The 21,982-nt window shown below is 39.6% G+C and overlaps 2 protein-coding genes across 39 annotated transcripts; both read left to right on the top strand.

Moving 5' to 3' along the window:
* Positions 1–1,956: 1,956 nt before the first annotated feature.
* Positions 1,957–9,873, top strand: LOC135616994 (ABC transporter G family member 4-like). 38 transcript variants are annotated; one of them, XM_065116817.1, is made up of 6 exons: positions 1,957–5,061; positions 8,204–8,359; positions 8,936–8,953; positions 9,036–9,118; positions 9,229–9,430; positions 9,519–9,873. In XM_065116817.1, the coding sequence occupies exon 1, from the start codon at positions 2,040–2,042 to the stop codon at positions 3,960–3,962; it is 1,923 nt and encodes a 640-aa protein (XP_064972889.1). In that variant the 5' UTR covers positions 1,957–2,039; the 3' UTR covers positions 3,963–5,061; positions 8,204–8,359; positions 8,936–8,953; positions 9,036–9,118; positions 9,229–9,430; positions 9,519–9,873. The 38 variants fall into 38 exon arrangements, with proteins under 38 accessions (XP_064972889.1, XP_064972888.1, XP_064972885.1 ...); XM_065116816.1 differs by having other exon boundaries at positions 9,027–9,118; XM_065116813.1 differs by having other exon boundaries at positions 8,910–8,953.
* Positions 9,874–10,442: 569 nt separating this feature from the next.
* On the top strand, positions 10,443–21,555 carry LOC135616993 (transcription initiation factor TFIID subunit 12b-like). The gene is made up of 9 exons (XM_065116789.1): positions 10,443–11,267; positions 11,403–11,621; positions 14,663–15,232; positions 15,816–15,890; positions 17,281–17,359; positions 17,721–17,785; positions 20,081–20,116; positions 20,229–20,465; positions 21,136–21,555. The coding sequence occupies exons 1-8, from the start codon at positions 10,635–10,637 to the stop codon at positions 20,406–20,408; spliced, it is 1,857 nt and encodes a 618-aa protein (XP_064972861.1). The 5' UTR covers positions 10,443–10,634; the 3' UTR covers positions 20,409–20,465; positions 21,136–21,555.
* The last annotated feature ends 427 nt before the right edge of the window (positions 21,556–21,982 follow it).

Genomic DNA, 21,982 nt, shown 5'->3' with positions numbered 1-21,982 from the left:
TTGGGTACATGTCCAAAAAATGGTGTACTTCATGGAAGGTGCTTCTTCCTTGGCAAGTGAAATGGTATTCCATGGTTACAGGTGTATGTTACACACCTTTTATTCTAGCCCTAGGAAGACTAGCTACCATTGTACGCTGGGAGAGTATCACTTGAAAAAACTCTCTGAGAAAACCCAAATCCAGTCTCCCAGGTTTCATTGACCATAACTCTAGTTTGGCACAAGTGTGCTTGAGAGGCTGGGGCTTAACATGAGGAAGCAGTCTTTTTCATCTCTCTTAAAAGTTTGAATTTCCGAGCTTTACTTCATTTCTTCTCGCTTGAATGCTCTGTCATATTATTTTGCTGTTTTGTCATGTTTTGCGTAGACAAAAATATTGAGGTTGATGCGTGAAGTTGATTGGAAAATAAATGTTTTTAACGACAAACAATTAGATGTGGTTCTCATAGTAGATAAAAGGAGAAACTTCCGTCCGGGAGATTTGTAAATGTTATTACTAAACAGGATGAGATAAGTAACATTGTTGTGAGAGAGGAAAAAAGGAGACCCAAAAAAAAAAAGCATTGGATATTGTCAAAAGGTTTAATTGCTCTCAGTACAATCAAATATGTTGTCTTAGACGGATATAGCTGATTCTAAATTATTAGGATATTACCACTTGTTGTTATTTGCCATGTTAATTGATAAGTACAAAATTCTGGATTTCTGTTATAGAGAAGAAAATTTGGGATAGACGTGATGTTGCAGATGTCACTCAACTCTATGAGCATTTGATCTACTTATTTTAAAGGAGGTAGAACAAATATGTCTCTGGATGTTCCTAGATATGATTGTATTGTTAGGTGATTAGATCTGATGGAAGATGGCATGTGTCGAATGAAAAATGAGATAAACATAGTATAGTGATCAGAAGTTATGCATGTTGAGACATAGCAGACTAGTAGAGGGGTACATTCTATGTTTTTCTCAACTATACCTACCTCCACATAAGACTCTTCCATGATTGCTCATGAACAATTATGTATTTGCATGACTAATCCTTATTTATTGTTATTATTATTTTTCTCTATCTGAATTAACATCAAGCTATTTGATTAAAGAATAATTCCGAGAAAAAGAAACAAAAGAGACTTGTGTCATCCCATTTATTTATTTGAAGTTTTCAACCTATATATACTCTATTTGTTCTTATATGTTGTGGTCACTGGGTCCTCCTCTCTCACCTAAAACATACATATCCAAACGGATGGCCACCCCGGCTATGTGGAGACTCTCTCTCTAGCATAACTTAAGAAGTAGACAACGAGGACAGAATTATAACCCAGCAAGGTCACGGGAAAGCACATTCCACACAGAGGAGGCATCCTTAGCGGGCGTTTGCTACAGTGGACTCGTGACTCATGCATGCATGCATGGTGTAGTCACGAGTGTGTGCGAGCGTGGCCTCTTTTTGACTTCACGTGATGACGCCTTATAATTAAGTTGATTTCATGCTCCGAATGATTGCTTGATGTTGGCCTATTCATGCCCGAGTATGTAAATAAATCAGACGTAAATTGTTTTTGTTTGGCTTGCCTCGACTTTTAATTTAATGTTCCGATTCGGTGACTCCAGCTCACAACTTCATCCATGTTTTCGTTTTCTGTTCACGACTTCCGGGTTGAGATTCAGATTACGAAGCAATTTTGTTTCGTTGCTTCGTAATTCTTGGAGTTACGGAAGCGGAATAGGTGTCTGCATGTTACATATATGACCTGACACGTAGCATACGTGGAGCACACACGTGTCGAGGTCCATGTAATTAGGAATTCTGAGTCTGAAGCTGACACGTCGTCGTAACGAGGCATCGACAATCTCATACACAAAGAAGAAGAAGAGGACTGACGGAGCGTGCCGTTTGCATGGGAAGTTATAAAAACAGTGTTGTTTGTTCACATGGTCGTCACTTGGTGTTTGATTAAATGCTTTAGCTTTTGGGTATCAAAACCTCCTCCCTGTCTCTTATTGTTTCTTCTATTCATCCTCTCCCCCATTGCAGGATGGAAGGACAGCCATCTTTTTTCCCCTCTGTTAGCAGCACTCCTTCCTCTTCCTTTTCTTCTCCCACCGCTTCCTCCTCCTCCCCCTCGACCACCATTGTCATGGCCGAAACACCACCGTCACCCCCTCAGCGAGAACAGAAGAAGACGAAGACCTTTGAACTGACGGCGCACTCCATATTTTATGTCAAGCCCACCGCCGTGCACGCTTTGAAACTCCTCCTCAACCAATGCCGGCCCTCCCAACCGACGCATTACATCCTCCGCGACGTCTCCCTCACCGCCCGCCCCGGCGAGCTGCTCGCCGTCGTGGGTCCCAGCGGCGCCGGTAAGTCCACCCTCCTAGACATCCTCGCCGCCCGCACCGCCCCGACCGCCGGCTCACTCCGCCTCAACTCCTCCCCCCTCCACCCGGCCTCCTTCCGCCGCCTCTCCGCCCACGTCCCCCAGCACGATGCTTCCCTCCCACTCCTCACCGTCGCCGAGACCTTCGCCTTCGCCGCCCGCCTCCTCCTCCCCCGCCACGCCTCCGCCTCCGCCTCCGCTGTCATCGCCTCCCTACTCGCCGACCTCCGCCTTTCCCACCTCGCCCACACCCGCCTTTCCGGCAACCTTTCCGGCGGGGAGCGCCGCCGAGTTTCCATCGGCCTCAGCCTGCTGCGCGACCCTGCGGTGCTCCTCCTCGACGAGCCTACATCCGGCCTCGACAGCTCATCGGCGCACCTCGTCCTGCAGTCCCTAAGGAGCGTCGCTGCCTCCCGCTCCACCACCATCATCCTTTCCATCCACCAGCCCAGCTCTCGCCTTCTTTCTTCCATTGACTCCCTCCTCCTCCTCTCCAAAGGCTCCGTCATCCACCACGGCTCCCTCTCCTCCCTCGACCACTTTCTCCTCTCCGCCGGCTTCTCGGTCCCCTCCCAGCTCAACCCCCTCGAGTTCGCCATGGAAGTGCTCCACCAACTCCCCCACCCGACCACCACCCTTAAAGCACAACGAGCTTCCTCCACCAAGTTGATAGAACCGAAGATCCAAGAAGAAGAAGAAGAAGAAGACATCACAGTCCACTATTCCAGTTCTCGAGTTCGAGAAATCCTGACGCTCTACGGCCGCTGCTGGAAGCTCGTGTTCCGCACCAAACAGCTCCTCCTCGCCAACACTATCGAGGCGCTCATCGTCGGCTTCCTCCTGGGCACCATCTACATCAACTTGAGCTTCGACGACGAGGGCATTGGCAAACGGCTCGGCCTGTTCGCCTTCACTCTCACCTTCCTACTCTCCTCCACCACCGAGACGCTCCCCATCTTCGTGGGCGAGCGCCCCATCCTCCTCCGCGATACTTCCTCCGGCCTCTACCGCCTCTCCTCCCACCTGGTCGCTGGCACGCTCGTCTTCGTCCCCTACCTCCTCGCCATCTCCCTCCTCTACGCCACCTCCGTCTACTTCATCACCGGGCTCTGCGCGTCGTGGGCGGCGTTCACCGACTTCGTTCTCATCGTCTGGGCCCTCGTCCTCACTGCCAACTCCTTCGTACTCTTCGTCAGCTCCCTAGCGCCGGACTACATCGCCGGCACGTCGCTGGTCACGGTGTCGCTGGCGGGCTTCTTCCTCTTCTCCGGTTACTTCATAGCAAAGGAGAGCATGCCGGAGTACTGGGTCTTCGTGCACTACTTATCTCCATACAAGTACGGGCTGGACGCGCTGCTGGCCAATGAGTACAGCTGTCAAGCGAACCGGTGCTTCGAGTGGGCCGGCAAGGAGATGGGAGGGGGGTGTTTGGCGACCGGAAGAGATGTGCTGGCGAGGCGAGGCTTGAGGGAGGGAGAGAGGTGGGCAAACTTGCAGGTTCTCTTTGGGTTCTTCGCGTTCTACCGCGTCCTCTACTGGATCGTTCTCCGGAGGAGGGCCTCCATGTCCAAGAAATGATCGAAAGATGGAAGCTTGGCTCCTCATCAAGTTGCAGGAGTGGTGTATGGTATATCCTCAAGTACGTACGTGCATGTGTTCCACTGTCTTCTTCTCACGTTCTTCTTCTTCCATCTGTAACCTAAACCTGCAACTAAGATCTTTAACTATCGTGTGTTGTCAAGGGTTTGCTTCGTGTTCATAGCTTCATCTTTGGAGGCAAACTAACCCATAGAAACTATTTACTGAACCCTAAGATGGAAGCACCTGACAGCTGCAGAGGCAACCGTGAGCGGGCAACCATGTCGTCTCCCTCCACCACATCACCACATGCTGCTGGGGCCATCCATGGCTCCCACTGCGACCTAATCGAAGGAGAAGGGCGAGGCGACGGTGTCCCGTCCTCTGTTCCCTTCTTGGGATGTGCGCAGAGCTCACGGGTTCTTTGGGCGCATCTGCGTCATGTGAACTTTGGCCGTGTCCTCTCTGTCGAGCTCGGTGTCGTGGTTTCCATCTCTGTTCGTGAAGCCGAATCATGCATCCACCGTGGTCTACATCATCGGTTCTTCCGTCTCCCAAAAGAGATGCACTCATTGCAGCGTCAATTCTGGCATGTTTGTGAGACACGAATTGTCATACGATCACATAAGACTGGTTTTGCTATTTGTTTCGAGGAAGAAAAATGAAAATTTTATTTAATAATTAATTATTACGATTATTAGTTATTTAAGAAATAATAAAGGCAATTCGTAGACAGATGAGACCAGTAGGACTGAACAAAGAGACAGGTGGCGATACGTTACCAACCCAATCCCGCCTGCTTCGTCTCGCCTTGGAATTCATCCCTCCTTTGCTCGATCAATGCGTCGTGGTTTCGTTAATCTGGCGCTCCGCCCCTGGCGATCGATCGCTCCCGGTTCGAACTACAATGGATGATTTAGGGGTTGAGCTTGTAATCGGCTATTAGAATTGTGGGTGGATGTGGAATTAGGGTTTTGGCAAGGGGACATTGAAGGGAACATTTGGAGAAGCTACTGAGGACCGGGCAGTGTACACTTGCCGGTGCTTCGATCGGAGTGATGCTCTCCGCTTTTGGATTCTCCGACTACACCGATTTCTGGTAATCCCTTGCTTTTCTGAGCGGGTATTTGTCATTTAATGTGCGATTTGGTTGACTTGGCGAGTTCTTGGTGGCTTAATTGATTGATCTTATCAAACCTATGCTTGTGTTCTGCTTCCTAGTGTTTTTCTCGAGTGATTGAAGTTAATAGCTTATGATTTATCTATGCTAGTTACTTGATTGCTTCTATGGGTCTACAAACCTTGTGGAGCTTTGGGCTCTTATGTCTTGATATATATGATCTGAAGTTTAATATAGATCTGCATAATCTTTGCTAGTAAGCGTGTTCGTGGTTGGTGATTGGGTAAGTATTTTTACTCTTCTTCGAAATTTGTCATCACCTATATGCATCTGGATGACTTTCCTCTGGTTCTGTAGTCGTACCTTCATCCTTGAAGCTATGGTTCTATAGGTCAACGATAATGGCAACAGAATTCAAGTACCATGTTATTGTAGATTACAGAATTTCTTTTTTTTTTTCTTCCATAGATCTCCATGCCATTTTGCCTCTGCTGAAACTCATTCTCTGGTAGATCGTTAGTTTCACTTCTTTTTTTTTCACTTCTACTCTTTCCCTTAGCTCTTATTTACTACCATCTATGGCTTATCTGCATTGCATATCGATTTGATATTTCTTATGCTGAAATTACGTATATTTATTGGTTTGAAATCATTTGGACACGACTGTAATCTTTCTGACTACTAGAATACCACTTAATTTTAAGGATTTTGGTTATTCTTCACTTCTAGTTAATTGGCTTCCATTTATCTTGTTTCTAGGTAAATGTGCTGATGTAACTTTTATAAAATTCAACAGCTAATTGGATTAAAACGTGAGTCTTGTATCATTGCTCTTGTTAAGTTACTAATAGGTCATTTCCCATTTACATATTTATTCTACCAAATTAGTTACTTATATCTTTTCTGATGATTATGAAAATAATTATCACATAACATACTGGGAGTTCAAGTAATTGTTTAAGCTATAGAACTAAAAAAAACATTAAACACATGGTAGCTCGACTATTTCATCATTTTGTAGTAGATCATGATAAAACTGTCAAGATTGCTACCTTTTTGCCACTAAAAAGTTGTCAAATAACAATCTTGAACATCATTTTAGAGTATCAGTTGGTAGGATTAAGATCTACAAATGCACGTCACAATATTGTCTTTTGCTTTGGATTTGTTTGGTTCTGTATGTCTGAAGTAAAACTTCTTAACTAATTTATTTGAGGATTTTTAGTAATTCAGCTATTTGTATTTTATAAATTAGCACCATTATATCAACTATCCAATAAATTTAGCCTTGTAGATCAAGTATTGACTACAAACTTTTCTAGTTGGCCTACATTTTGAATCAGTTTGAACAGAATCCAAAACATCTTACAGTTTCAGCACAAAGCAAAGCGGATGTTTTAGTTGTGTGTAGGCTTGCTTGATCTAGTAGAGCATGGGTCAGCATGGTTAACATGGTGTGCTATTTTAAAACATGGTTATGTAAGTATGTAAAACTCACTGGTGACATGAGATGGCTTAAAATAGATTAATGGTTCCAGCAGATATAAAGGAAGACCAAAAATAATTGTTAGAAACAACAAAAAGAGAAGTAGCAATATTGCCATTAAGACAACTTCATGATGAAGAGGGGTCAAAATTTTGGAACCCAAATGTTCAGGAACCACAGCTTGTATCATTATTGACTCGTGGTTATATGGAAAAACTTACCCTTCTATGCATGCTGAGTTGGAAATTGTCAGTTCATGCAAGCAAGGTTGTGAAAGTGGCCAGGTGGTCCATAAGTAGCAAGGTCCTTAAATGGCTCAGCATCACCTAGGCATTCAAACTGATTTCTTAGTAACTTTAGCTGTCCAATATTTCAAAAATAAAAAAAAGACCAATTAAACAAGAGTACATCTTATCATATTTTCTCAACCGAGATATATAATTGATTGCACAGTAATCCACTAAAGTTCATTATAGTTTGATATGAAGTAAATGCATGTGGCTATCCGACTAACATAGAACCTGAAATCTTTATAATTTTTATTTCAAAATTTTCTTAGTTTTTGCTAGATTTTTTTTCTTTTCACAGCAATTTGCACAAGACTGGAGATCAGAACTTGTTTGATCATTGATGTTAAACACATTAATACCCAGGAAAATTCCTTGAAATGAATCATGAAAATCAAAGGATTGTCTTACAAATTTTTCACTGGGGGTAAATCAATATGTTTTCGTTTGTTTTGATTGCTGAATTTAGTTTTTGAGGTTGTCTCCGAAGTCATTCAGGATTTCAAGCTAGAGAAAAATCCTTATGTAGGTGCCAAAGATGGTTGAGTTGAGCTGAAAGTCACCTATTACAAGGTCTGAATGCCTTCACCATGTGTGGCACTCATTAGTTGTAGAATGTATCTGCTGCATCTTGCTTTCTAGTCTCCTAAACTTTGCTGTCTGGTGTAGATGTTGCCAAATATAAAGTCTCTGATTTCTCAACCTTTCTATTGGAGACATTTGCAGAGTGCACAAAATCGAATTCCTGTCCTGTAAATTCAAACAAGCAGTTTCACCTGATGCAGGTAACAGCGACTCTCTCACTTGCGGCGGCATGCTCTTCAGCAGGTGTGACTGTTTTATTTGTGAAGGATGTGAATTTTTGCTCGAAGTATCATGAGTTTTCATGTGGCAGATACCAAATCTCCACTGCAATGGCTTTTATCACATGTTTGTTACCCACCAAAACTTCGCTGCTAATGTTTTGGATCCTGGCATCTGTTTGACCATACTTGTACATCCTTCATTGTAACACTAGTTTCTGTAAAACTAAATCAGTCACTAGAGTAGCTTTCCTCCCCTTTTCTAATCCTTTTGTGGGGGCTGAGGGAATGTGAATGAGTTGTAATGTGTTCCTTAAGTAGTTAAGATGATTTGATTGTTCTGTAAGCCAATAAAATTCAAGCCTTTTTGAATTTTTATACAGTATTTCAGCTGTTGTTCTAATTTGTTGTATTCTGTTATATGACACTGCAGTTTCTTTATATACACCCTCTTCCATTGTTCTTTTTGAACTTTCCAGTTGACCACTTGCAGCTTGATGAACCAACACAATGGTTCCTAAACCTATTGTTCCTCCTTTCTACAGGTTCCTGTTACTGTGCTTTGATGATGATCAACACTCCCTGCCTGGATTGATCACAGCTTCCTTTCTTCTTCAGTATCATTTGTCTGTACCTGAGCATGTTGAGAAACTTGTCAGTGAGTTGAGACACATTATAAGAAGATGGATGTTAAAATTAAGGTTGTTTTTCTCCTAATTCATGGGTCCACATTTTTTAGTAGATAGGTGGAAAGTAATCCATTATATGTTCATCTTTTTGTTGATTTGGAGCCATCTGAAAATTGCTCTTTTTATATTTTCATCGTATCCTTGAATGATTCCTTTTATCATCTTGCACATGCAACTTCCAGGAGAACAAAATTTCTTATTCCATGGGGAAAGAACATTTGTACCAGCATTTTGCATTCCCTTTATTTTTGTGAGTTCTGTGCCACCATCTAATAATCCTGTATCGTGATTTCTTTTGTATTTGTTAGATTTCATTCCTTACTGATTGAGAATGAGATAATATTACTGAGAACTCTTTGATGATGGTATAGACTATAGAGTACACTCTTTGCTGAAATTTGCTATAGTAGAAAAAACTAATTATTCCTGACAATTTGGTACATGAAGATAGCATCACAGGATTAAACTTCTTCTGTTGCATCAGTAACTACAAACTTATATTTCTACTGTCATGACATCCAACTATGTTTTAACATTATTTTACGTTCCTGCATCAAGAAAGAAGTTGCATGTTCTTGACTCTTCCAGTTGCACCAAGACAACCAGGTTGGCCTTGCTCACCTTTGTGATCTTCGGACGAGCTGATGCCAGGTGGTTCGCCAGACTAACTTTGTTGCAGCTGGAGCAGGTGCTGGTGGTGACGTCGAGAAGCCTTTGATACCCGAAGATGACCGGAGTCCGCTGGAATCACTGAGCAGTCGCATGTACAAGGTGATTCATCAAACCATGAACCTTGTAAAGAATCTTCCCCTCCACTTGCATGCTGAGTTATAGCTCTGTAGATGAATGGAATGATACCTTCCATTGTGCTTGCTTATTAGATACGGATGCTGGGAAGCTTGTGCAATTCTCTTGAAGGGAAAAGAGGGAGAGGGGGTTCGCATAAAAGGAAGAGCCGGTTGAGGCTACATGAGGTACAGTACTGTTTGCCACTGCTCAAGCAGTAAGCCTAGCAACTGTGAAGTCAGGAAAGCGACTTCAAAACAATACAAACATGGTAGAAGGAGAAGTTGATTACGAAAGGTTTGTTTCTGGCTAATAGCAGTCTCTCAGTTGGCATCTTGCTGTATCCATTGGTAATATCTAAGTTGAGTTTGCTTTCTGATGGCAGATTAATTGGGTTAGTGATCCAGTTTCAACTCTTTCTTCATGGATCACTCACTACCTCTCTTCAAGAGGCTACTGGCCAATTTTATGATCTCCACAATTTGGTGAGATGTTCCTCTCAGTGGCATCCTCAAACATGGGATACTATAAATGTATAATGGATGACACTGTAAATGTCAAATGGATTAGAGTCTGTTATATAAGTTGAATGGGAGAATTGAATGTGATGTTATAACCATGAAGAGATAAAACTGAAATGGCAAGACTCTTCATGACTGATGTTGTATAATATTTCTGATGTGTTTAGTAGTAAAGTATAAGGGGTAAAACACCTCTCTGGGTGGGAAGATTGTTCTGCATGTTGACTATTCTGCATGTTGACCTCAGAATGCTACCTTAGAAATTTGATCGAACAGTAGAGATTGATTTAAGTGGCAGATAGTAGTACAAGATAAGATTGTAGTGGTTGTTCTTTCATCTCCCTCTCTCTATTGCGAATTAACTTTGAAGGATCGAGTATTTGAGACGCATATTGTCTTATGACCGTGAGTTGCATTGTTTTGGTCGGTTACACCTATGTTTTCTAAAACACGGCAAAAACGAAAAACAAAGTCAGTTGCTGGTAAGTAAATGTTAAGGCCATCCAGATTCGGAAAACAAAAGGCGAAGTGCTTTTTTAAGTGTATACTATATTTATGTTTCTTGTTTTAAGAAACACACAGTGGAAACCATGCACTCCCACCCGAGCAAGCAATTCACAGCCCGACCCAACAGCAAGAGCGCATAATTGGGCTCGATGCCACGAGATCCCGTCGCCCTGGTGCCGCTCAGCTGTCACTCGACGACAGGCAACACCGCTTTGCCCTATATTATAAAGCCACGCGGGAAAAGGTTGGCTTCTCTTGCCATTGCGAAGGTTGTATGCTGTCTTGGTCAAGACGGGAAAATCCGTCTCACCCTTTCCCCGGTCGATTCGCCCCCAAATCCCTCGTCTCCCTTCCTCGGGCTCGCCTCGTCCTCCCCCTTCGACTCATCTCCGTCGATTCGACGCCGCCGAGGTCTTCTAATTTCATATAGGGGGGAGACGGAGAGCGAAAGAGAGAGAGAGAGAGAGGTGGCAATGGCGGAGAACCCTGCGTCCGCTTCCCCCAACAAGCCCCTTACGCAACCAGCACCTGGCGTCAGCGACGCCTCCATAACGCCGTCCAACCCCCAGAACCCGAACCTCCCTTCCCCCCAAATCCCCCCTTCGCCGTCCATGGCCGCCAGCGATCTCGCGCAGATCTCTTCCCCCCAATTGTCCCAACCCCAATCGCAGGCCCTCAACGCCGCCGCAGCCCTAGACTACTCCACCAAGCAGCAGTCCATCCAATCCCAGCAACAGCAACAGCAGCAGCAGTTGCAATCTCAGCAGCAGATGCAAAACCAGCAGCAGAATTTGATATCGCCTTCTTCAAGCTTCCAGATACAGCAGAACCTGCAGCGGTCCGGTTCGATGCCGCGACTGAGTCAGATCCAGCAGCATCTCGGCGCAGCGGCGGCCGCCAGCGCGATGCGGCAGCACGCAGGGATCTACGGTGGACAGATGAATTTCGGTGGCGCCCAGATCCAGCAGCAGCAGCAGCATCTGGCCGCCGCAGCCGCCGCTGCAGGAATGGCACGGTCGGGGATGATTACGCAGGCAGGACAGATATCGATGCTGCCCGGGCAGACTGCTCAGCATTTCAATCTGCAGTCTCAGATGCTTGCTCAGGTTAACCAATGCTCTATCAATGTCACTTATTCACATTACCTTGACACATGAAAACTTTTATTTCGTTTGATTGCAAAGGAGGAACAGAGTAATGTTGAAATGAAGAGACTGCTAAATACCTTTTCTTATTTGCAGCCAAGACAGAAGAGTTTGGTCCAAGGTGGTCAGTTCCATTCAGCTAATTCGTCTGGTCAGGCTGTGCAAGGAATGCAGAATATGGGAATGATGAGTAGCCTTGGTTTCAATCCACAGTTAAGAGCAAATGGCCCTCTACCATATGGTCAACAACGTTTAGTGCATGGGCAGATGAGACAACAGCAGCTGTCGCAACCAACAGCTCTTACATCACCTCAGGTAAATGCCTCTTTGAGTATTGTACATTTTTAGTCTTTTCCGTGGTAACTATTGAGTTGGTGAAAGAGAAGGAATCCCATGTAAGCTACATGTGTATTCTGTCCTTAGTCTTCTAGCTCTCTCTTTTGATTAGAAGAATATACGGGAAAGTAGGTGCTCTCAATCTCACCACCGGAAAGAAGAGGTGGTGGAATTGACGTGCTTTGATGTTATGAATACAACAATAACAACAACAAAATCGTAAATCTCAACTATTTAGAATCGGCTGCATAGATCTTTTGTCGCCATTGAGATCTTTAAAAAATCTTATATTTAGTTAAGCTCAGAATATTTAAATATTTATTTATAGTTTTTATTAATTTTTTTTTAATCTTCTTCTACCTGTCTTCTTACCACTAATATTAATTATTTCACCTTTTCTGACTATCATTTCCGGAGGTCTCCTCGGTAAATACTCATACCATCTTAAACGATTTTCTCTCATCTTGTCTTTTATCGAAGCGATATCTAGTTGTTCACGAATCAAATTTTTTTTTTTTTTTATCTTTTTTGGTAATTTCACACATCCATCTCAACATTCTCATATCGACAATTCAATTTTTTTGTGTATGTTTTTTCTCAACTGTCCAACACTCAGATCCATAAAGCATTATTGGTCTTATAATTGTCTTATAAAATTTTTCTTTTAATTTTATAGGTATCCGATGATCACACAAGACTCTTAACGTCCTTCATCATCTTAACCATCTTGTTTTTACTCTATGAATAATATCTTAATCGATCTCTTAATTTTGTTGAATAATTAATTCAAGATACCTAAGGTTTTTTACTTAAAGGAACTTTTTGCTATCTAATTTAACTATATTTTCTTGTTTATTTTTAGAATCACCCCCCATAGCTTAAGTTTATAATTTATTTCACTTAGACTCTCATCAACTAAGACAATATCATCGGCAAATAACATACACTAAGGAGGTCTATCATGCAAGAGACTAATAAGTTCATCGATGGAAATACTTTGATGGCATGAATAAACATCTAAATTCTTTGCTCTAATTCATTCAGCTGAAGTATGCAACTTTTATTTCATAACTTTTGGTATATTCTGGTTGGATATAAAGCATTACAATTAGTATGCTTTTAGTCTGAATGCTTAAGAATATATGTAAAGGGCTTCTAAACAAGATAATGTACAAAATGAATGTGCTAGCTAGTTTGGTTGGTAAACACTTTATCATAACATCAGGCTCCCCTGAGATCAAACCTGCATTTACTACTTACCCTTTGCAAAAAAATAAAAAAAAATAAAAAAAGAAAAATAGAAAATAATAATAATAATAATAATAATCAGCTATATGTCAAGTAATACATGCAGCTGAACTTTTAAGTTGTTCTTTGTGAGTGGGTTTTGCTGACTTGCAACTTAAATTTCACAAACTTTGACCACGTAATGATTCTAGATTGTTATGCTTGTATCATCATATGTCTAATGCTTTTATCCTTGATCATGATGCGGGAATATCATGTTTTAAAATTTTGCAGCATGCAACAATTCCATGACCAGCATGCTCAAAATTAAAAACCTTGGAGTATCTCTTTTGCATCTAGTGAATTAACCTAAAACCTTACTTTTTATAAATTTGTGCCTTGCATTTTGATGCTATTGCAAGATTGATACTGGTATTAGGATTGGATAAGGATAATATAATTGTCATTAGCAGAACTTGTTCAATTAGATTGGTGGATAAAGATCAATCAAGAAAAAAATTATCAGAAGTTAGAAAAAAAAACAAATGATTTTAAAATAAACGAATTGTGTGCTAGAAAGGATTCTTTAATTTTCAGACTTCATAAGATACCCAGAATGAACATTAAACTTAAATATAAAAAATGATAAAAACAATAAAGTACAATAACAATAACAACAGACATCATGTCGCGGTGTCCCAACTATTTGAAGCAGCTATATGAATCTTTTGTTGCCATTGAGCTCTATATAAAACAATATCTTCAAAATAATTTATTAAAGTAATTATGATATATTTATTTATATAATAAATATTAGAGATAATATAGTGCTAAATAACTTTTTTATATGTGTCATGCAAAAAGATCTAAAACTTATCATCTTTGAAGATAATGGTGAGCACCATGGTGGCTTCAATGCCTTTTTTATCACTGAAGTATTGGACAATGCAAAGTTGATAGGAAAAATAAACCTTTTAAAATATAATGTCCATAGGATTTGAAATTAATCATGAATTTCATGTCATCTATCGCGATTATGTTCACAATTCTATTTTCAAAAGAGTTTAAGGATGATTAACTGTCATCTCCATATTTCTATATTGCCTTTTAATGGTGAATGTTATGATTGTTGTAAATATCAAATGCAATTGTGGCAACATCAGCTCCTTTATTTCACTGTCATAGTCACAATTCATTTTTGTCTTTCCTCTATCTTGGCTTCTCTTCTTCTCCTACTTTGTGTTCCCAGTTCTTTTTCTTCTATTGAGGCTAGCAAATCAGAACATAGTTAAATTCAATGAGTTCTGGCTGCTCACAACCTACTCTCGATATTAGGCTGAAAAATAAAAAAAATTGCTTGATCCTTTAATTAAACACATACAGATCAGGTGTATTTATCCAAATTGGTCAATACCGTGAACTACTGATGTGGGGAATTTGATCTCCTAGTAGTGGAGTTATAATGAATGATTTTTTTTTGTGTGTGTGCTTCTTAGTTTCATTAAAGTTCATTAGTGCTGATAAATTTTGGCAACATGTTTTCTGATTTTATTTGTATTTTAATATCTGTTTTAATTTTGAGCATTTGATTTTAGATGTTACTTCTTTCTTGCTGTCCGGCTATCAGAACAAAATTTATGCAGCATTTTGTATTGCTGCCATAGTTACTGGATGCATGAACTTCTGTTGATTGCCATGTGGTAATTTTGTTTTCAAAATTATTGGCAACTGTTTGTGTTTTGGTGGTACTTATTACAATAGGCTAACGGTAGAATACTTGGCTGGTCTGGCAGAAGCTGCCTGGTCAAAGCTTACCCAGGACACCATCAGCTGCTGCACTTAATCCACAAGTATCTGGGTTGACTCAAAACGGACAATCGGCACTTGTACAGACTAATCTTTCTCAACAGCAGCAGCAGTGGCTGAAGCATTTGCAGCCATCATTGCCTTCACCAGGTTCTCCTTCATTTCATCTACAACAGCAGCAAAGGCAGCAGCAGTCATTCTTGACACAGCAACTAGCTTCATCGCAGCTGCACCAAAAATCCATGGCCCTCACTCAACAGCAAATTGCTCAATTGGTGCAGCAGCCACAGCTACCTAGCCAGCAGCAGCAGCAACATCTGATACAACAACAGCAGCTGCAACAGATCCAGCAGTTGCAGCAGCAGCAGCAGCAGCAGCAGCAGCTACAATCTCCACGGCTACCTGGGTCTGCAATCCAAAAATCTTTAAATTTAACTGGATCACAACCAGAAACACCAGCTTCGGGCACTACCATGACTGGTGGAAGTTCTAGTCAAGGTGCAGAAGCAACTAATCAACTTCTTGGAAAGAGAAAAATACATGATTTAGTTTTACAGGTGCCCAACTTACCCAAATTATAGTCAATGACAATTTATCTGTTTTACCATGCATATACTAGTTGTTTGCTTTTGAAATCCATAATGTATGATAACTATTTGACATATCTAACCACAAATGTTGTCAGTATATATGCATAAACTGATACAGAACACTGTTTGGTGTTTATGTAGATGCCTTATAGACTTTGTTGGACAAAATTTGATATTAGGAGAAACAATCTAATTTTTGTTTGTTTGTTTTATAATTTAATTTTCCACAACCTGTACATTTTGGTGGATAGCAGCAAGCATGCTTGTCAATGTTTAGAAGGATAAAGAATCTGCCTGGATAATGTAATGAGTTAAGGATGAGGTTTAGTCTCCTTAAGGAGTTAAAAGTGTGATTTAGTTTGTAGGTGGAGTTCATATTAGATGCATGTGTATTTAATATCCTTGAATATGCATCTACAGTGTCGATTTGTGCAAACTTGATTTATTTATTTTGTGGTCTTTGGTTTATGTGGGTAAATTGGATGGTGGAATTCTTTCTTCCATGTCTTGATCGTTTGGCATTTACTTATGATCTTTGCTGTTGTTGCAGGTAGATCCCATGGGTAAATTGGATCCAGAAGTTGAAGACCTCCTTTTGGAGATAGCTGATGACTTCATTGACTCAGTAATGTGCATATATACCTTATGTCTTTAATTTTCTTAATAGAAGATGAAAGCATAACAGTATCGTTGGCTGTGAATATGAATCTTACTGATTCCTTCTTCTTCTTGTAATTTGTAACACTATCCTGGTATCTTCCTTATTTTAAGAGGTGAATGTATACTGATGATGCCACTCCCGCTTCTGTTTCTCATGTATTTCGTGTCCACATAGGCCTTGCTTTGAGCAGTCACGATTATCATATTTCGTTCTTGAGTCAACATCTATAACTCTTAAGTTAAATATATGGGAATTTGGCATATTTAGAAGACCATATTCAACCAGATTTCTGTGACAAAAACTGCCAAGAACTCTCTTGTCAAGCATTAGAATGTTGTTGTTAAGTTTGACACTAATAGCAACTAATGCATATTAACTAAGAAATATCCCTTGATATTGCTTTTTTGCAACAAAAAAGTTCTCATTTGGTCTACTTTTTTTAGCATATTTAATGCACCAAGAGTTTGAACCATTCCGATAAAAAAATGTTTATGCATTTTCATGCTGGAGCACACATGCAAGTGCAACAAATTTAACCATATGCAAATATGGTGAACTTGAGGGGCATATACACAAAAGTTCAGTTTATTTGAATAATCTAATTAGAAACTAAAGGAGGACAGAGTTTTGCCTATGGACTTACTAGTTCACTGCCAGTAACCGGAATCTAAAATTTTAGACCAAGTGCTAGGCATGCTACATAACAAGTTTCTAGATCTGAAAGTTATTTTTGTGCTGACAAATTAGGATAAACAAACTTTGGTTAAGAATGTTATGTGCATTATGTGTTGTATAGTAGTAAACATGTCTATGTTCAGCTGTGAGTGTTTTCCCATATGTGCCACTTCTAAGAACTTCAAATTATTAGACTAGTGTCAGACCTATTTCTGCATTGACCGACTGGAGCTAATCAATGAGCACCTATGGTATATGTGATGCATCCAAAATCCATCAAGATATTCTGTGTCAATTGACATTACCTTTTTTTGTCTGTATTCTAACCATTTGAAGAAGCCATTTGATGTTACAGACTAATGATATATGCAGTAGAATATATGCTGCATAGTCTTTAGTCTTCGCTGTAAATAAATAACTTCCACTGGTGGGCTTTCTAGAGCATTCTCCTATCTCTTTAGCATTTCTTTTATGTTGCATGTTTGTTGCTTTTCTAATGCACCTTGACCACATTGAATAAATGTCTTCTGACCTTATCATGTTGATGTTGCATAACATTTGAAGCTTGCGTTCTTTCCTGTAGATTTGTCTATCTAAATGATGTGAATGTTGTTTAGTCATCACATGATGAGTTTCTATCTGACCTGTGGCATTCATGCAACTACTTTTCGAAGTGCAGGTTACATCATTTGCTTGCAGTCTAGCGAAGCATCGCAAATCCTCAACTTTGGAGGCTAAGGATGTATTGCTACACCTAGGTTTGCAACTTAGATAACTCCTCTAAATATTTAATTAATTTCATTCAAAGAACTGCTTTAGCCAACATCCTTGTTGCAATTTGTGCTTTTCAATTCACTCTTTTGTATGTTAAAAGTTTATGCCCACCACCATTTCACCACTGGTTGAAATTTCTTGTTCATTTCTTTTTCTCTGTCTATCCACTGTGAAGTAATCAAAATGAAATTAGATCTTTGATATGTGAAAGGCTAAAAATTGTACTACTTCAAATATATATGGGAAAAGACATTATTCTTCTCATTCTTTCGAGTACTTGGCCAGCGATGCAATATGGCCATGGCTTTTATTTCTTTGACATAACTTGAGGTCGATCTTATGCAGAGAAAAACTGGAACTTGGCTGTTCCAGGTTACACAAGGGAGGAAAAGAGTTACCAAAAAGAATCTGTAAGTGTTTCTTTAAGTCTTTTCTTTTTGTCATTTGCTGCATGACCTATATATTGTACCTATTTCAATTCCCGACTTTACTTTCTGAATCAACTTAATGGGATGAATCAAATGAAATTTTATCATCAAAAAATTATCTCTAATCTAATGAATTTGAAGGTAAATCACTGGGTCACAGCCTTTAGGTCAGAATGCTGTGTTTGCATGAACAGGTCAGAATGCTGTGTTTCACTTCACCATTTTGCTTATTTCGTAATGATGATGGTTTTAATCAAATGAAAGCTGATTGTTGAAGAAACTATGTAATGATGATGGTTTTCGTCAAATGACAAGGTGAATTTGTTGAAGAAACTATGTATCACAATATATGAAGCAAGGGTTTCCATGTTGATCAGCACGTGTTGTCATGGATTAAAACATACCATTCCAGAAAGGTATGGGGAGGTGTGATGCCAACACATGCCGAAAGTCATGACATATGTTTAGACAATCTTTTGGCATGTGCCAACTATCATGAAGCCTTACCAACTAGCACAATGTGGAGGCCTGCTGTTCTAGGAAGATATTAACAGCTTCTCTGCCAAATAATTCGGTTTATGTCCAAGACTGAGGTGAATTTATAAGATATTCTCTCTTGACAGCATATCGAGCACTTTAGGTTCATTATTTTAGGTTATGATTCAGACTTAATCACCCAGAATCCTAAGGGTTTATAGAGGTTTAAAGTAAATGTTTAAATGTTTCTTTTAATTTTTCTTTCAATGTTTGACTGCAAGTTGTCGGTAGATTAAGGACATAAAGGATTTCCATGCAACAAATGTGGTTCCAATTGTCTGATTTTGTGTGTTTGAGTTGAACAGTGCTCATATAGAATTTAGTGCCTTACCTCTTATGGAAAGTTGTACCATCTCTAAAAGAGCAATGAAACAAGAAGGCACTTATGGTCGCATGATCTATTAATATAAGTGGCCTTTCTTGGGCCAAATATTTCTTTTAATTGATTGTCATATACCTTTTTCACCAGAGCTTGTGTTGCTCAGGGGCATTGTTCTGTATTTAGGAATTGACCTTGAAATAACACTTTATCATAATTTTTTTTTCAAATCATCCATGGAACCTTCTCAATAATGATTTAAGTTCCATAGCAAACCCACTGACGTGAAATGGTATATATTATGAGGAGCCTTTTAGGGGCAGTATTCATGAACATTATAAAAAATTCCTTTGATTTGCTTAGAAGAAAAGCATGAATTGATTTTCACTGCACCATTGATGTCTAATTTAATACTTATTTGACAAATATCATAAGTTCATCAAAGATGAATTGTGCAATGACAAGAAAGTTTAGCATTAGGCTTAACCATAAGACAAAGGTAATTAAACCACTGCAATAGGATGCCATTGATGTCTTTGATGTCAGATATTCAAAATTCTTCTACTTAGGATTCATGATAATGTGCAATACCTCAAGGCTTACACATACGATTTGTACGTAAGTCATGATTCACGTACTATTTGTAATTTGAGCATAAGCATTTTGCGCGACGTGTTAAGGCATCCTTTCTACAAGTTATTACACAGTCCTTGTGTCATGATTTGGTATCAAAGTAATTCTATGACCCTCCATGTGAACCAGCACGAACCATGATCGGGATTTCCTTGTGCATATCAAGTGTTCCCACATGTTGGTCACAGAATGAATTCTAGACATTGTGATGATTGTAGGCCTTGATTAAAAGACGTAGACAGGAGCTTTGTGGTGCCCCAGTAGTCTGACATTGGGAGATCACGAGTTGATTGGTAAATAAGATTTGATGGCCTCTGGTAGTAAGTTGGGCTTGAGTATTTTAGGTAATGAAGTTAAAGCTTTTCTAATATTGTGGGAAATGAATAACAGTTAGTGTGTGAGTTAGTGTATGCTATAGTGTCATAATTGTATAATAGTTTTAGTGAGTTGATTGCTATGTTTACTATTATGGTGGGAAATGTAGAAATTTAATAAGGTTGCCATGCAATTGATCTCGTGTTAGATCTAGAGTCATCACAAATGTTTGTTCCAAAGACAAACATGAGAACCCTTCCCCTATGGTTGCCATCCTGAATTTTAATGCTTTTCTTCGTTTACTTACAAATCCTGTTTTCAAGTTTCTTTGCTTCCATTCATATCTGTAATTTATAAATATCTTGGAGGGACATGTAACCTTTTTTGTATCTTTATCAATATTTTGTTACTTGATCAGCATGAGCTTCCTCAGATGATTAGAGGAGTTCTAATTTTATTATTCTAAATTGCAGTTGCCTTTGGATATCCATAAACAACGGCTGGAAATGGTAACCTTCTCTCATTTGCTTCTTGGCAAGCTTTTGTTGTATTATGTTTTCCTTGTAGACCATCATGTTGAAGATCTCTGCTAAGTACTAATTGAAGTGCAAAATTTATCAGATAAGAGAGTTGGCTGAAACACATCAATCAGATGGAGATATAAGTGGTGCTAAGGTCACAAATAAACAGGCCATAAACAATTCGGGAAGTGATCACTCAATAAAACCTTCACCAAGTTCAGAGCAGTTATCGCTCCCTGCAGTTGGCTCACAACTTATGCACAAATCCCAGCGGTTTTAGATATTTCTGTGCGTTACAATCTATGACTTCATCTTCCTCCCTGTGATTAACTGCCCTGTAAGTACTCTTGAATCAGTTTAGATTAATATTTGTCTGACAACTTATTGCTGCTTGGTGTCTGGTAACTGTGCTGCAAGAGCAATATATTCACACTTGAACCATTTTTCTGTGGTCAGATATGCTTCAGTAGATGCTAGAGAATTCTCTTAAAACGTGTATTCTGTTCAGACAATTGAAAAAATCGAAAACCGTCTAACTAAATAAGCTGGAGAAGAACGATGTAGCGTACCCATCACCTTGGAATTAAATATGAAACATCCAGTCCATGTTTTGAAAAATTATGACCCAGATCCAAGGCATCTATATGAGGGTTAAAGTTATTGGCTGAAGCTAGTATGTCTCTCTATGATCTCATAGCTACTGAATCTGATTAGTTTTCCATATGTTAAATAAGTTGCTTTAGCTCTTTTTAGATATATGTTATTTATCAAGTATATTTTTCCCTAGACCTAGAGGCAAACATCTTTTCACGTGGTAAACATAGCATTAAAATCTGGGTGGGAAGCATGATCATCCTCTAAAAGTTGACAGCATATCTTCTGTGTATCCTGATCTTCATGGCATATATTTCAGTTGTGTTTAGACTCTTCACTCATTGTAGGTGAAACTAAACTGTTTAATAGTTTGCTGGATGAGTTAACTTTTGTCAACTTTTCATGTCTTCCAGGTTAGTGGTTTGCAAATTCAGTACTTGCTTTCACTAGGAGTACGGTGATACCCGAACTCATGGCCAGATGTTTGCTAGTGAGTAAAGCATAGATTTCTGGGGACGAATTGTTGTGTGCATAATATGTAGAAGCATGCAGCTATTGCAGGACCTTGAATGGTGAAGACTTAACTGAAAATTAGCATCTAGATTATTATTTTTTTCCCTTATAATCCACTTTGTTTTCTTCTTAGAAGCTTAATTGGTGATAATTTGAATTTGTTAGTGGGGATGAACAAGAATTATTTGGGTGGTATTGCTCTGACTTGGTGGATCATATTTGTTCATAAATAAACTGGGGAATGAAATGGATTTGAAGGATAAGAAATGTCTGCTTGTTAGATGTTTTAAAATGGAAGTCTATAGTGCCAATTCGGTGTATCATGCTCTTAATTTTGTTGATTCTGATGATCATATGGTTCTTGGTGTTGTAATATGCTTGGAAGTAATCGCAACCTTCTGCATTAAATTTTCTTCGATGTATGAAAACCCAGCTGCCTCCTGCGGGGTCTTGTAGCTTTGATCACTCTTGGCTCTGTAACAAACCTTATAGCTTAAATGTTGTCTGTTAATAAAAGGAAAAATTAGATATGAAGTTAGTGTACGTAGTAGTTCTGATACAATCTTTGTTGTTCTTCGAGTTGGAAACTAAGAGTAGAAAATTATTCATGTGCTGATTGATTGATTCCTAATCCATATTATTATCTCCTGCGATGTTCCAAAGAAAACCATTTTTCATTAATAAGAATCATAGGTGGATGAAATCAACGGGTCAAAAATGAACCAACCTAAAGCACGTGATATATAG

Source organism: Musa acuminata, chromosome BXJ2-7 (genome assembly GCF_036884655.1).
Source record: "Musa acuminata AAA Group cultivar baxijiao chromosome BXJ2-7, Cavendish_Baxijiao_AAA, whole genome shotgun sequence".
Taxonomy (NCBI): Eukaryota; Viridiplantae; Streptophyta; class Magnoliopsida; order Zingiberales; family Musaceae; genus Musa; species Musa acuminata.
The sequence above is the reverse complement of the archived record's forward strand: the minus strand, read 5'-3'. Positions and strand labels throughout refer to the sequence as shown.

Bases quoted from the DNA above. Each gene is read 5' to 3' on its own strand.
- LOC135616993 (XM_065116789.1), top strand. From the start codon at position 10,635: ATGGCGGAGAACCCTGCGTCCGCTTCCCCCAACAAGCCCCTTACGCAA. The intron at 15,891-17,280 runs GTAATGTGCATA...TTCGAAGTGCAG, and splicing joins CTGATGACTTCATTGACTCA to GTTACATCATTTGCTTGCAG. The intron at 17,360-17,720 runs GTTTGCAACTTA...GATCTTATGCAG, and splicing joins GGATGTATTGCTACACCTAG to AGAAAAACTGGAACTTGGCT.
- LOC135616994 (XM_065116830.1), top strand. From the start codon at position 2,040: ATGGAAGGACAGCCATCTTTTTTCCCCTCTGTTAGCAGCACTCCTTCC.